Source organism: Heterocephalus glaber, unplaced genomic scaffold, assembly GCF_053883595.1.
Source record: "Heterocephalus glaber isolate CG9 unplaced genomic scaffold, H.glaber_assembly_v1.0 deba00000470, whole genome shotgun sequence".
Taxonomy (NCBI): domain Eukaryota; kingdom Metazoa; phylum Chordata; class Mammalia; order Rodentia; family Bathyergidae; genus Heterocephalus; species Heterocephalus glaber.
In genome coordinates this window covers 6,786,652-6,803,241 of record NW_028258145.1, presented here as the reverse complement: position 1 = coordinate 6,803,241, position 16,590 = coordinate 6,786,652, and the positions used below count along the sequence as shown (strand labels likewise).

At 40.5% G+C, this 16,590-nt stretch overlaps 1 protein-coding gene across 4 annotated transcripts in view; it reads right to left on the bottom strand.

The window, feature by feature from the left end:
- The window catches only part of Il1rl2 (interleukin 1 receptor like 2), a 34,859-nt gene that overhangs the window by 14,427 nt on the left and 3,842 nt on the right, over positions 1 to 16,590 (bottom strand). For 3 of the 4 annotated variants that reach the window (XM_021258126.2, XM_004844728.4, XM_021258128.2), the window contains exons 4-8: positions 16,083 to 16,278; positions 12,508 to 12,682; positions 9,585 to 9,659; positions 3,303 to 3,432; positions 2,450 to 2,586 (exon numbers count right to left, since the gene is read on the bottom strand). In XM_021258126.2, coding sequence (XP_021113785.2) covers positions 2,450 to 2,586; positions 3,303 to 3,432; positions 9,585 to 9,659; positions 12,508 to 12,682; positions 16,083 to 16,278 — 713 coding nt within the window. The remainder of the gene's footprint in view (positions 1 to 2,449; positions 2,587 to 3,302; positions 3,433 to 9,584; positions 9,660 to 12,507; positions 12,683 to 16,082; positions 16,279 to 16,590) is intronic. The other variant, XM_021258127.2, reaches the window with a different exon arrangement.

Here is a 16,590-nt window from a genome sequence, read left to right as displayed (position 1 = left end):
CAGGTACAGTCTCCCCTAAGCATGATATAGCATTAAATAGAAACATTAATGAGAGACCATCACCTGGCAACCTGACTCCTAACACAGAGAGGAAGCCTGCTACAGGGCACCAGGCATACACACCGGTCTGCAGGGTGGCATTACTTGTTGACAGTCCTAAATGGGAAATAATGCAAATGACCACATGTTTTCAGCAGAAGGGACAAACAGCGACCTAGCAGTGCAGTGAGGAAAACGAATGGGCTGAGCGGCTGGTGCAGTCATCCATGTATCAGCCAACCGGACACCTCAGCAAAGAATCAAGTCCCATGAGAAACTGCACTGTCTAATTCTCTAATTCTCGGTGCAAAGCTCAAATATAGGTAGAGTCAAGCCATACTTTCAGGAATATCAACCTGGATGGGAAGGTGAAAAAATAACTTTCCTACAATTTGGAGGAGTGATTACAGTGGTACCTCACTTCATGAACTTAGTTATTCCCACAATTTTGGTTGCAAATTGAAATGGATGAAAATCTAATCAGATTTCCCCATAAAGTCAACATTGAAGTAACCAATAAATTTGATTTGGCTCAAGTCAGTTTATGATCAGAATCATGGAAAGAATTAAATTTGGGAACTGAGGTACCAGTGTACCTAATCGGAAAGCAATGCTTTGATCCAAGAGGGCACATGGAGACTCTTCAGCTCTGCCAATGCTCACTGTTTGTTTCTGTTTTTCTTAATCCAAGTGGTGGCTTTACATGCATTTGTTGTACAATTATTTGAAATGTGATATGTGTGATCCATGTATTCTTTCCTATATGCATGTTTTATTTCACAATAAAAAAGTTTTTAAAATCCAATTCATTCTCAGCAACCCTCCGTGGAAGGTGCTATGTTACTCATTACAGAGGTAAAGAAAATGGAACACAGAGAAGGTGAGTGACAGTGCTGTGTCACACAGCTCACACAGCCAAGCCAGGAGCTAAGGCTGGGAACCCGGACCTCAAAGCCTGGGGTCGGGACTACCGTACTGTCTTTCGATTGGCACTGGTCAGGAGGGCACAGACACAGCTGGCAAGCACCATGGAGGAAGACTCTCTAGAACAAGCTAAAACTGGCAGGCAATGACATGAGGGGAGAAGAGGAAGGGATCAAGGTGACCCCAGCCTTGGAGCCTGAATAACCCAGAAGACAGGAGCTCAGGCACCATTAACAAAGCTAAGACCAACAGCAAGAGGTTCAAAAGGATTAACATGTTGCCCAAATTCAGGTATGGCTCTGCAGTCACTGAACAGGCTTCCATGTAGACGAGCAGGACAGAGACAGATTTGGAATCTGCACTGCACAGAGGACAACAGAAGTCACAGGGGAAGAGAGGCCATCAAGGAGAGGATGCAGAGAGGATGAGACCTCAGGAGCCCCAAGAGGACTCACTGGAGCAGGGTGAGCTCAACCCCCAGCCACCCCAGTGCAACCCAACAACTTCCCAAGACCCCACTGAGCCGGTGTTGTGGGCTTGCTCACAGCTGGGACAGTGATCCTGGCCTCCGGGTCACCAGAGAGAGGCAGAGAGCAGAGACACAAGCTGCGGTGGACACGTCCTATGGCTCGATACTCTAAGGGGGCAGTGGATGCACCTGGGCTGAGAGCTCAGCAGGAGTACAGGCGCTGCCGCCAGCTCTGTTCAGCAACTGCTGTTCTATGTGGTGGTCTAGAAAAATGTTCTTCATGGGGCTTGAGATAGAAGTATCCAAACGAGGGGTAACTGCCCCTTACGGGGCACTGGCAACCCGAGCATTCTCTCATGCATAGAAGTCACCCCACTACACTCACAGGATGTTAACAGAGTCAAGAAGTCACCTCGGTAAGCCACACAGCATCTCACAAGCATTTCATATTCTACCCTGGTAGGTTAGGAGTCCAATGTTGTCCTCAAGGTTGTGCTTTTCCCCTCCACTCTCCACTGGCTGTCTTAATGAGCCCCAGTGGGTAATCAAATGTTCTGCACAGAGCTGAGTGCAGTCTGTGTGCTCACTTGGAGTTAGTAACCCTCCTGCTCCCATATTCCAGTTGAGGATAATTTTTCAAAGGTACATGGTAAAAATATGCATAAGCATTTTTTTGTGTATCAAATTATTCATGATAATCTATAAAGCTAAAAATCACAATAAATCGGCTAGAAAAGTTGAGCGATCCAGTTCAGCAAAGGAAAACTTAGTTTTCTAGAATGTTGATGCACAGAGATCTTAATGTATTTGAGTACTGCACTTTCAAAGCTACTCCCACAGAATCACAGCCTCACTCCACAGAGAAGACCAGCTTCTCCCTAGACAGCACACCTCAGTTTTATCCTAATGCCACCCTGGACATCGCCTCACACCAAGCACCTGATGTCATTTGTCTTTGACACCTGGTTCCTGGCCATCACTGAGTGCTCTGATCGCTATGAGCCTACTGGATGTTACCTGGGAACCTTAGCATGATATAGGCAGCAGACACCCCGGCATGGCATGTGAAAGGAAGGCCATAGTCCTCCATCTTCACTTCTAAGAAGGTGATGTTGACCGTGTAAAAAATGTGTTCCGGAAAAGAGACATTGTTTCTATAAAAAAAAAGAGTCAATCTTTAGTACACAAGTGGTATTTACCCAGCATCATTTATAATCTTTATTCTGAATGTTAAGTGCTTCTTGTTTTTCTGAAGAATACCTTGGATGGTGATTTGACCCTGAGAATACATCACCGAGAGGCCCAGCATGGGCTGTGGACCATGGAGTGACAAATCTCTTTCCTCCTGGACAGTGATGGGGGAGTGTGATTCTGTTGACAAGAGAGCCTGTGCCCAGCCTCTGGGGCCTCCTGGTCCCCCACACGCATCCTACCTTGCCACATCCCACAGTCCACACAAGTTCCTCTGCTTTCTGGCTTCCTCTTTTACACCACCAGAGTTACACCTCAACAAGTGAGTTTATAGCACACACTGCCCAAGGGTCCCTCCATTGGTGCTGGTTTTAGTACTTAGGTTTGAAGGCCATGTTCAGGATATCCCTGAATGCAGCAGGAAGAATGCTGTCACTCTGTGGCTCACTTCTGGTTTGCCACATGTCCCCAGTTAGGCTGGGGCTACTCATGACAGAAGCATCTCACAGCTCTCTGAACTCAATGCTCAGCAATGCTTGGCACACCAAGATCTTAGAACAACAAAGCCAACAGTGACCAGGAGAAGGTGGGAGCCATTAAACTGTCCACCTATCTATACATTAATGGAGATGGGGAAGCCCATGTTAGCTTTAGAGAAGCCAGGAGAGAGAGCACCTACTCGATTCCCTCCTGGATGCGTTTGGAGTCGCTGTAGTAATCATCCACCATGGTGTTGTTGACTTTCCAGCATCGGAGGTTCGTGTTCTCCTTGGTGTCTGTTATGTTACAGTTCACAATGAGCATGGAGCCTGTGGTGACCACATTCATAAGTATTAAGTTGCAGTTGTGCAAGTTTCAGCTTTCAAATTGTGCAGCACCTCAGGCTTTTGAGCCTGGAATATCTTTGATTAGGAGAAATGCTCCAGGGTCAGTGTTAATCTGCTTCATCCTCTCTCTGCACAGATACCAGGAGGGAGGAGAGATCTTTCAGGGTACCCATGTGGAGACTGGCATAGGCTGACACGTTCCTACAGCTTCTGATGCAGATTTTCTATAATCATAGGGACACAATTATTTCTACTCCTAGTGATATTAGCAAAGAAATTCACAGTTTACAAAGTACTGCATGTGTATTTTCTCCCTTAGTCTTTATACCTTTGAAGTAATCCAAGGCCGAAAAAGAGGAAATGTTATTATCTATCCCCATGTTACAGGTGGGAAAATTGAACTTCAGGCCCCTTGAGGGTCTTGCCCAAGGTCACACATGAATTGGAGCAAGAAATGAGACATAAACTCCAGGTTTCTAGTTCCAAATCCAGTAATATTCCTGCTTTAGAAATGTGACCCCAACAACCTTTCTCCTTTTCTCCTTATTTGGTCTCCACACATATTCATGAATCATATTTAACAAACTTGTGATTTCACATTATTTTGCCCTATGAACCCAATAAATAGTACTTCAAGTTCCAAGGAATGTTCTTTATTTGAATATCTACTGTATTATGAATATAACATACATATCAAAATATATAAAATGTGAGTGTAAAGTTAACAAATTATGATAAATCAGTCATACCCCTTCATCCCAGGACCCCAGAAGACTCTACTTTATATTTTAAATTATTTCAGCTTTCTAATACTGGCAATCACACATCTCACTACCTGCTTCTTGTGCATTTAAAGTGTCGACTATTATAAAATTCATAAAGCCAGAAAGCTATTAGAAAACTATGAAATGAAACTTCCTTAATATGATTTAAAAATCTATTTTAAAAAGCCTACAGAAATGTCACATTCAATACTGAACTGTCGGACACTTTTCCACTGTGTGTGTGTACATGTGTGTGTGCGTGCGTGTGTGTGTGTGTGCGTGTGTTGTAAGGGCACATTATACAGTTATAGGTTCAAAATTGAACTTTCATCAGTATATTTCCTTCTAATAATACATTTTGTCTTAAGATCTACCTCAGTTAATGTAATTAATATAATTATGCCAACATTATTTTAGATAGTATTTTATGTTGTATATCATTTTCTATCCTTTCATCTTCAAATTTCTTGTAAACAGCACATGGGATTTTTATTTTTTAATCCAGCATGACTAATTTTATTTGGAGCATTTCACCCATTTATTAATGACAAATGTTATATTAAATCAGCTATTTTAGGTATGTTCTATGTGGTGCATTTACTCCTTAGTTGGCTTTTCTTTCTTGCCTTTTTTTGGATTCCTTGTTTGAATTCCTTCTGCCTCTATCGCTGATTAGTTTTTAGTATTACATTTAACTGTGTATTTTAAAAAGTATTCTTTTACTGTAACTAGACAATAAAACATATCAAAGTTATCAAAATCTGATATTATTGATATTTTTACCATCATCTCTGACACTATGTAGTTCTTTGGACTTAATTTCACTTACCTCACCCCAGCAGATAGCAAATGGTGCTGTGTATTTTCATTTTGTAGGTATTTTACATGTCATGAACAAACATCATTGCTTTATCCATTTAGATTTATTATGTGGAAGTGGAAGTATTTTCCTGCTGCCTGAAGTATTTCTTTCATTGGAGGACTATGATTGACAATATATACCAATTTTAGTCTGTCATATTTTCACTGGTTATAAAATTAGCAGGTTTGGGGCTTTTTTTTTCTAAGTTCTTTTATTGCTACATTTTAGGTATAAAATTCATTCACATTTATCATTGGGTGTTTGTACCTGTACATGATGCATCTTAGTTCTTATTTTTTCCCCATTACCTGTGCTCCCTTCCCTATGTACATAGGCATCGTGAAGCGAGGGGAAGGGGAAAGGAAAGGAGGGAAAGGAAAAACTATGATAAAAGAAAAAAATGGAAATGATGTTTGGGGCTTTTTTAAAGCACATGGCCTCCATTGTTTCTGTTACAGTGTCAACCAGTAGTCTTACTATTGCACACAAAAGGCACTTCTCTTCCTTTTCTTTCTTTTTAAATTTTTATTTATTTATTTATTTATTTATTTATTTATTTATTTATTTATTTTTGAGACAGGGTCTCACTGTGCAATTCAGGCTGGCTTTGAACTTGTGGTGATCCTCCTTCCTCAGCTTCCAGAGTGCTGAGATTACAGGAATGAGCCACCATACCTGGCTCTTCCTTTTTTAATACTATTAATACTTTTTTCCTTTTGTTTCCATTTTGTGCAGTTTCACAATAGACTATGTAGATGTCATTTTATTTTCCTTAATCCTGCTTGGGATTCTTTGCTTCTGGAATCTTTGGATTGGGGTCTCCTACAAGTTTGGGACCTTCTCAGCATTACCTGGGAATAAATAGCATTGCTTCTGCCTCTGCCTTCCCTCTGTTCTTTCATCAGAGACAGCGACACTCTGAGTGTGTGTGTGTGTGTGTGTGCATGCCTGTGTGTGTGTGTGTGTGTGTTTGTGTGTTGCATCTGAGTGTTCTCTTTCAATCCATACCCTTGCATCCATACTTCCTATTCTTTTGTCTCTGGGTGATTAGTCCTACATATTTTCTCCTGACCTATACTTTAGTTCATTAATCATCTTTTCAAATATATTTTATATTCTCTTAAAACCTCCCTTGAGTTTTCTGTTTGGGTATTGTATTCATCAGTACTGGACATTTGATTTGTTCCTTTTCCAAATCTGGTATGACGTTATTTCTAATTTCCAGCTCTCTTTGGAAAGTTTCAATCCTGTCTTTCCTTTCCTTAAACAGGCTAAGGACAGTTTGTTTTAAAACTGTGTATCTAATATTCCCTTCTGTAGCCCCAAATATAAACTGGAGAGGAGTCAAGAAGAGGACAGAGAGCCGCTGTGCACAAGGAAAGCAGCAGACCCAGGGCCATGGCAGGCATGGGAGGCCTTGGGTTTCCTGCTGTGTAAGCTGGGAAGCCCGGGGAGCCGGAAGCACAAGTGGTGTAAAGCATTGCTCATTCACTACCGGTAATGCATTAGAGCACCTTTCACAGTACCTTGGCTAATAAATGGTAATATATGTTTAATCCTTACCAATTCCTTAGATAAATGTATATTTCTCCTCTTACAGGTGAATTTTCTCATATTTTGTTGGTTTTCTTCTTGTATGAATTATTTGCCCCAGTTAGATTGCCATTTTCTCCATTTGCTGATTTTTTGCCATATATAAGTAATCTCACCCATGTTCTGTCCTCTCTACTACAAATATTTTCCCCTAGTTTGTCCTTTACATTTCAACTCCAGCATTTTTATATATAGGTATTTGCATTTTTAAAGGGAAGTCTAATTTTTTGATCTTTTCATTTGTGATTTCTTCCCCTGTGTATAGTAACATTCTGATGTTTAATACTTTTATTACTATATGGTTGAATTAAAAAGTTATCCAGAAAAAAACTATTCCAATTTAGCAATTACAATTGAAATAAATATGTCAATATGTGTTTTTTTAACCCTATGATGCTGATTGCTCCAAGGTGACACTCCCTGTGCATCTGGATAAAGGACAGTTGATGCTTTGGAAATGGTGTGGCTGCAGTCCCCATTAAAGGCAGGTGTCCACTGACAGGTAATCGCCTACATAACTGAATCCCAAGTGAACACAGGCTTCACACAGCCTAGTGAGATCATTAATAAGGCCCTAGAAAGCATGTTCATATCAAGTTAATATCCTGTTATTTCAGGTATGTAAAAATAATATTGACTTTGAAAGTTTATTTTATATTGGAATAAGTATTACTGAACAACTACTAGTGATTACAAATTTTAGATTTTTTGAAATTTCCAAGCATATACCCATAAATCACTTAAAAATATGTTTATCTTCCTCCTTAAAGACTCCTACTTTCTTAGCCCATCATGGTAGCACATACCTGTAATCCCACCACTTTGAGAGGCTAAGGTGGGAGGATCACAAGATCAAGTCCCTACTATTTAGCAAGACCCCGTCACAAAGTAAATAATAAAAACAGCTGAGGATAGAGCTCAGTGTGGAAGCCTTGGGTTCAATCCTCAGTCTAAAAACACAAGTCCTAGTTTTTAATTGCCTAAATACATTGGGTAAATTTTTAAAGACAGGAGTAGGGGAGTGGGGAACAGTCAATTGAGAGATGTAACAGGCAAACTTGTCTTTCTGAGTGTTTGTGAAATCTATAAAAGCATCCACATGGTGAGGGGTATGTACCTAATATCCATTCTCATGGACATTCTATTCCTTGAAAGTTTAAAGGACTCCTACAAACATAGGCACAGGACCTTGTTAAACAGATTTCATCTCCATACCATTTCTTGTTTTATAAGTTTTCACATTTCTAAGTCTTATATTTGGGTTCCTCTGCCTTCAGGAGATTAGATTTGTTAGGATCTTTTCTATCTCCCCCAAACCCCATTCTTCAACCCTTCTACTCCTAAACTTGCTAGCTATAAGACTCAGTATTCTAATGGGCTTTTTCCTTTAAGTTCATTATTTTCTACTTTTAACTTTGTTGTTTAGTTACTCTTTTTTTTTTTGAGAGTCAAATGGTTATTCATGCATTTTAATTATTTCTACACTTACTTGTAATAGTAAAGATGAAAATTTATTTGGGAAGTAGCCATGAAATTGGACTTGAAGTATTGTCATTGTCATTATTTCTAAATAGTGTCTACTTTTTTTACCCAAGGAAAGCAAATGATTAGAAGACATATTAGTGGTTGTTTCATTTTTTAAAGTTTTAATTGACAGTAACTACATATTTATGAGATATAATGTGACATTTTGATATAAGCTTACATTGTGGTTATAATTAAATCAAGCATAATAGTGAACCCAACATCTCACATGCTTACTTAGATTTTTTTTCATTGTTTTGACTTGAGTCCTAAATTTCTAGATTTAATTTATTGTGGTTGTACCATGTGGTGTGTACAACTTCCTCTTTTGGTTCTGCAATTTTCATGAATGTTTATGAGTCATTTATTAAACACATTATTGTTACTATATTAATCAAATATTTTATATCCTTATTTACTTATTAAATCCATCTATACCATAGCATATTAAAATCTCCCAATACAATTGAACCAACTCTATTGTTTTATTGCAGTACTCTGGTATTTTCAAATGAGACTCTTAAACTTTATATATTTTGATGAACTGATTTTCAATACATCAAAATTTGTATTTCAGGAAGCACTGTCATTTCCATTAGTATAAAGTGATCCAATTTGTCATTTATTTTTTTTGTTTCAGCCTTAAATGCTATTATCAGCCTGAAATCGCCCAACCTGATTTTTTGGATTAATTTTTGCAAATGACACCTCATTTACACAGTTTTTTTTAATACCTTAGAGCATGAATTTTTAAATATGTGCCTTTAAGGAAAGAGTATGTAACGAGATTTATAAAATCCTCATTGGATTTAATATTTGATTCAATCTAAGTAGCTATTTTGAATGGAAACATTTTTTAGAAGATACTTGACATATTTTATTTTACTAGTGACTTCCTTTAAGTTCTAAAAAATGATCTGAGCCTCTTTCTCAACTTAGATCACAAATTGGGGCGATATTTTTTGGTCCTTTCTTATAAATGAAGGAATATAACATGGTCATTTCTCCTACTCCTTTAATATTCCTTCCAGTAGGAGAAAATATAATCCAGAATTCCTGACCAACATTATTTACCAGTAGTTTTATCTTATGCACTGTCTTTTTCAGGGATTTTTTAATGTTTTTATTCCCTGTGCATAAACATATTTATAGTAATCATCTAGGCCCACATTGCTCACAGCTAGAATCCCAACATCCTGGCTTTGCTAGGCTTCAGTTTTCTCAGTTTTCATCTCGATTCCTTTGCTGATGAACTCAGGCATATCCAAAGCTGGAAACTAGGTCTGTATGAGATTTTTCTGCACCTTTGAAATTCAAAACACTCACTAGAAAAAGTGGCTATAATAAGTTCTGCCCTCGATGATGTCAACAAATCCGCCAACTTTACTCACCAAGTCGCACTTCAATGGAATTATTTTGAGGATAAATAATCTTAGGGATTCTTCCTCCAGGTCTACCTCTTTCTGCTAAGAAATCACACCCACAGGAAATTACATTAGAATTCCCAAATACTTCCCAAATTACATTCCCAAATACTTTAACACAACACTGGGAAGCACTAGACTGTCAATAAACATTGATCAAGAAAAGAAAATCACAGTGATAAAACATCATTCCATAAATGGACGTTCTTTCAACAAGAAATTTTTGAATTGCTGAGGGGGGAAAAAAAGGAAGCTAGAAACTGAGGTAGCAAGAAAGTTCACTTCAGCCATTGCATATTTGATTTAAATGTAAAATAACAAGATGTTATAATGAAATTTCAGTACTTAAAAATACAAATACAGAAGAGGTCCTACGTGGAAAGAAATAATGACCTGAACTTATCATTATTTTGAGTTCCCTCTTCCAACCATGAATCTCCATGTTGTTCCATAACTTCCTCTTCCATATTCTCCAACTTTTTCATCCCAGCACCTCCACTTTACAATGGCATCCTAGTATTGACTCCTTGGACCCCTGCTTTAGTCTTTTTCCTCCCTTCTCTTCCCCATTTAGCCACCAAAATTTGGCAATCACCTGCTCAGTCTCATATTCCTCATATATTTGGGGTGGGATGTGGAAAAGTTATGGGGGAGGCTAGGAAAAAATGCAGAAATACATGGCCTTTGTGATGGTCATACCATTTGGACACTCTACAAACTATTCAAATTCAGTACTCCCAAACAAAAGCCATCACCAGCTAGTCAATGGACCCAGTAGGTCACACGTGGAAAACAGAAGTCATTCTGTTGTCTGTTTGATCTCCTACTTTCCTTTCCCTCATTACACTAGCTCGTCATCCCAGCACCCACACATTAGTGGGTGCTCATTAGTGGGTTAGCACTCATTTCTGCCTCACCACCCTCTTGGACCCCAAGCTTCATCATGGCGGTGGTCATGGCTGTTTTCTTTATCATCGTGTCCTCTCTGTGCCTAGTACAGGACCTGGTTTGCCAGCATTCAGTAAAGAATCCCTAGGGGACAAAGTGAAGAAGAAATCCCCACTGTCTCCCACTAAGTGCAGACTCCCAGACTCTCCCAGGTATCAGATGAGCCGCTATGTGCCCTCCAACGTCTGGACCCTCTTCAATCTCTCCTGCTTCCAACCATCTCAAGGCCAACCTCCTCCATCACAGGTGCAGCCACATAACTCGTCCCTCACTGGCATCCAGGACCTTTGGGGGCCACATGGTGAAGCCCACATGTAAGGAGCCCCCTGAATTTTCCCCTGTTCACCTCCACTCCCTTGCTTCCCCCATCTCACAATCACCATACTCTAGTGAGATCTGTGACACAGCCAATGTAAGTCACTATGCTGGACACATCCACACTTTGCCTCACCCTGCGTTCTCTGCCCAGAGACCCCTTCTCATTTTTTTCTCATGACTATCAAACCTATGCATCCTCTGAAACCCAGCTGAGAACCTGTGTCCTCTCGGAAGCCTTCCAGATCATTTACTTGCCACCCCATGGCTCTTTTCTTCTCCTCCTGATCCTAGCACATGAGGCTAAAGCAATCCATTTATACCTCTAGATTCACTCCTAGCAGGCTAGGAGTTTCTGTATAGATGGAACAAATGGTTTTTTAAAATTTTTTTTAATTATCACGACCTAAAAATAATGCTTGCCAGATAAGGGATCATTAATCAACGTTGACTGAATGAGCATAAAATATGGACTATTGGACCCACATTCTTCATTCTGTCTTACAAATTCCACCTTTCCCAAAACTCCCCCAGATCCCCATGTATAACTAGAGCATCTTGGCAGTGAAAATAAACAGTTAATAAACAGATCTGTGGCCAGGCACAGGTGCCAGGATTCAACGGTGACCAAGAAGAGATGTCTACTTTCAAAGTGCTTGACTACAAGGGGAAAGTTAAAACTGAAAGCCACCCAAAACACCGAAGTCACCTGAGTAATTTCATTAAGGAGATAGAAGATGAGAGAGAAAGGCCAGTGAGTGGGAGGGAATGGGAGTCACCAGCCTCTTGTGAACTCAGGGCCAGGGCCATCTGGGCCCCTCCAGGTGGGCAGCACCAAAGGGAACCACAGCACCAGGCACTAGCAAGGTACCCAGACACTGGTAGACACTTCTGTCCCTCTGGTGAGAAGGTACAGAAACAACTCTGTACTGAAGAGCAGGCAAAAGCTGTGAGACATGAAAAAGTCCCTGGCCCCAGGTGCCTGGAAGGGAAAGTGCCTGCCTGGGCTTGGAGGCCACACTGCAGGCCGCAGGCCTTGTCCACACTAGTAAGCACTGTCATTAGTTACTCCCTCCTCAGCCTCTATAGAATGAAGGGGTTTGGCTAAGTTAGTTTCTTCTACCTGTAGGATTGGGCTTTGAAATCTGCAGGGCATGTGTTCAGGAGAACTGGCCATCCTGCATTAGGGACTAGCACCTCATGGGAAATGGGTCTCCCAGAACCATGTCAGACACCCTGGCCCATTTAGAGCCGGAGCCAGGGGAGGTCTCTGCTGGGATGACCACTGAAATCCATCACAGTGCAGGCTGGGGACACTAGGATCATAGTAATAATATCTCCCACATACTGAACACCAGGTACCCAGCAGCAGCCAGCCCTACATGATCTCACTTAATGAACACAAACAAACCAAGAGTTTTGAGTGCTCCTTTTCTTAGATGGGAAAACTAAGCTGCTCGTGCCCTCCTGCCTTCCTCTTTTTACTCTCTAATCTAACAGTGACTTGTTTGAGATTCTGCTAATTCTTGGGAAAATCAAGATCTAGGTTATTTTTGCCCAAGGCCTGAAACAAGCCCACTCACCTAAAGGGACAGGAAGACCCAGTGACAGGTGTGGACATACTTACTGATGCTCACAGTGATGCTATTTAAAACCATGTACTGGATCCTTGGATGTGCCTGGTGCTTCAGTATGGCTGTGCATGTATAGTTCCCCCCGTCCTCAGCAGAGACATTGTACACAAAAAGCTTCATATCCGAAGAAACAAACTTCTGCTGCTCCCTGGTAATCTCTTTACAGTCCTAAATTTCAAAATAACATTCTAATCAATGAGTACTTGGGAGCATTAGTTGCACCCTAGTTAGCTCCATCCTGTAGGGAGATAAATCCTGTGGCCCTACATCTCAGTTATTTACCATCTAAGCAGAAAAGATGATGGATGGATGGATGGAAAGAGAAAGGAATTCCTTGCTCAGTCCTTGTGTGTATGTGAGCTATATATATGGATCTATATTTGTATCTATCCAGCTACATCCACCTACAGAATGTCTGACAAAGAATACCTCATGGGGCTAAGCCATATGGGATTTTTTTGGGAGGACAAGATCAGGCAGGAGCATTCTTCACCACATGGCCAATCTCTCCCCCGGACTCCCATCAGCCCGGATGAGTAAAGACTGCTTCTACCATTTCACAGACCCAATGACAGCTTTTCTACCTATTGAGGTTTTTACTTTACAGAATCCAAAATAACTCTTCACCAACAGCCTAGGTGGAATCCTGCACAGCAACTAGGCTACAGAGAGAAGGTGACTTCTCATGTCACCCAGGCCTCCATTGTGTCAACAAGGAACAACCTTAAAGCCTACCAGCATGAAGACCAGTTCACCTCAGGAATGCTTTTCTCTCTTGTCCTCCTCAGCCACCATCCAGGGGCTGGACTCACAGTGTAATCCTCTCAGAAGCTCACACACTTATGCTGGTCACCACGCCTGCTTCTCAAGGGGCCTTGCCAGCTCCTCTACCCTATTCTACTCCACAGAGAAACTTCCTGGCCAACTGAGTGTGCTTATTCAGTCTAACACCTGTGTTTCTATCTTTCCCAGCACCATAGAGACCTTGGCCACACAGGTAGAAGACATAGTCTCTGTCTTCAGTAGACTCACAGTCTAATAGATAAACACACAAACCTCTAATGCAATGAAAAATTAATTACACAAGTTTTGAACTTTCTCCTCCCTTAGCCAACCAGAGTTCACAGTGAGTGCTTGTTTATTTACAGTGTACATCATGGCTGCCTAGAAGTCCTACATTGTTTCCTTATAAATACCCTACAGGGGAAACCAGGTTATCATTAGACAATTGCCCACCAAATAGAAAGGAAGTTACCATTAAGAGTCAGAGGGATGAAAACAGCAAACCCTGGTGGCAGGATGCTGCCTTCTTTGGGTGACAGAAAAACACAAACTTTGAGTCTTTGGACTTTGGCCACCTCTTCTCTGGGTAGACCTCACTGCATAAGCCCTTCCAGGCACAATCCCTGGGCCTTCCTGTGCTTCTATTGTTGAGCAGACCCTTTCTGATGGACTTGTTCTTTCTTTCACAATAGGCAAATATTTAATATTAATATCTGGCCTTGGTATCTAAGGGTCATTCAGTGACTGTGACTTGGACAGCCCCTGTTTTCATCCACTAGGGCATTATTTCAAAGAATAAACTCTGAAAGGCTTGTTTTTCATTCTAAAATTCAGGGTTGATGTCTCACTATCAAGATAGATTCAAAATTAAAATATGATAATAATAGCAGCTAATATTTGAATGTCTCATATTGTAGAAGCTAAGAAGAACAGTCATAACCTACAATGCACAATGTTTCAGGGACACAAAATAGCCAAGAGCATTGTGGCTAAGATGCAGTGGGTATAAAAAACTGATGGGGAGAAAACTGGTGAGGCAGGTCGGGGCCTAGCCAGAAAATCATAAAAACAGTATGGACACCTGAAGCTTGAGGGACACAAAAAACCAAGAAGATCAAATGATGCATAAAAAATATTACAACATGGCCAATCTAATGACCAGGAAGAAATTTATCATGCTATTTCCACAAAGTAAGGCTGAGTAGAGCCTGAGCAAAGCCCAATAGTAGAGATAGCAAGAAAGAATAAGTTGAATCTAACAAAGCCTAAAATTAGCTGTATATGTTATACATCAATGAAAAGACTTTTTAATCCATGTGAAACACTGGTATCCAAGACACAGAAATATATATAAATGTTCTACAAGCTAAAGATGCGAGTGGATAGTACAGAAAAGGATTCAGAAATGGCCAGTAAACATGAAAAAAGTGGTCAATCTTACTACTAGCTAATAATTAAGAAAAAGAAGGCTAAAACAATGTTAAGAAAAAGCTTTATACCTGTCAAGTTAATCTTTGAATTAATCTTAGAATACAAAGCGGGTAACCTAGAATACTCCTGGTGAGAGTACAGAATGACCAGAAATCTCATAGAGTGACTCAATGTCATCAATAAAGTAGGGTACATCCTTCATCTGTATCTCTGCTGCCTAGCAACCCTAGGACCAGTAGACCACTGGCATCTGTGAGGAACTCAAGCTCAGCAAAGGTGCATCAGAAGACAGGTACAGGATGCTCATTTCCACATTCCTTGTAAAAGAGGAAACTAGAAACAAACTAAATGAACCAAAAACATGCAATAGAGAAGATCAACAAGGCCAAAAAAAGTGGAGTTCTGAAAAGACTGCTAGAACTGACAAGTCTTCCATGAAATGAGTCAGGGGTGTGTGTGTGTGTGTGTGTGTGTGTGTGTGTGTGTGTGTGTGTGTGTGTGAGAGAGAGAGAGAGAGAGAGAGAGACAGAGACAGAGAGAGACAGCCAGAGAGAGAGACACAGAGAGAGAGAGAGAGGAAGAGAATATAGACAGAGCAAGAGACTAAAAATCAACCTCATGGTGAAATGACAGATTGCCAACATATATGAGACTTCTAATGTAGTGGGTAACTTCCCAGAAAACAAAATTTGCTCAAGAAAAGAGTAAGACATTTATATAAATCCCTTTACTGTTAAGAAACTGAGCCAATGGATGACAACTTTCCCATAAAGAAAATTCACAACCCAGACAATCGACCTGGACAGTGCTCAAGGTGGGGTGGGGAAAGGGTTCAGTCTTAGATCGCAGGCTGCTCAGGAGTAGGTCTTGTGTGTCTGTGTCAGCACAGACCAGAGGGAAAAAGAAGGAAGATGCCAAGAGGAGAGTGCATTTGCATAAAGAAGAAGGGCTAGAAACCTGTACAGCATTATACAAGCACAGCAACAGGAACAGACAGAGGCAGCCACGTGTTGGGAAAGGTGCAATGGCATTTCCAGGTGGCGACTGTATAATCTGTAATTATTGGACCACTTTCAGAGAATAGCCATTCAAACAAGTTAATTAATGTGGGGGGATACCCTGAAAAGAAGGGTAACTGGAAGGGGGTACAAATAATAGGATATTACAAAGATGATAACCATAAAGCTTCAAATAACAAATAATTAGTGGGAGAACATTATCAATAGCTAAAACTAACAAATATTAGACACACAAATCTCTTTACCAATCTGCCTTTAAAAATGCAACTTAACCTAGAAAAAAATAAGTGGAATCCTGGAAAGAGGAGAAAAACTATCAATAGAAATTTTTTTACCTTATACCACTTTATGGAATCCAGAAGGCAACTGTCTGGAAAGTACAGGTGACATCGGAGACTGCCCGAGTTTCCAGTGTATAATATTTGACTGTACTCATTTGATAAGCTCGGCAAACTGCTTCCGGAGCTGACACACGAGTAGTTTTTGACAACAGTGAGGTTGACATGTACTCTGTAGCAACTCTTGGTGTTCCTGTAAGAAAAGACCAGATTGAAAGCCCATACACTCTTAAGCAGTCAAAAAACCAAGGTATTCTGTTTCTCTTTGTGCCATTTCAAATCACTTTCAAGGCACAGTACACACCACATACCTCACACAAGACAACACACACCTACAACTCATCCATTAGGAGGAGACATGTGGATTTTCTACAGGAGTGAAAAGGGCAGTGCCTTAGCCAAGAGATCAAAATGAACACGGCCAGCTAGATTTATGGAACCAAATACAATACATGATCCTGTATTCTGTACTGGAAAGAAAAAAGTTACATGAGTCATTGAGGGA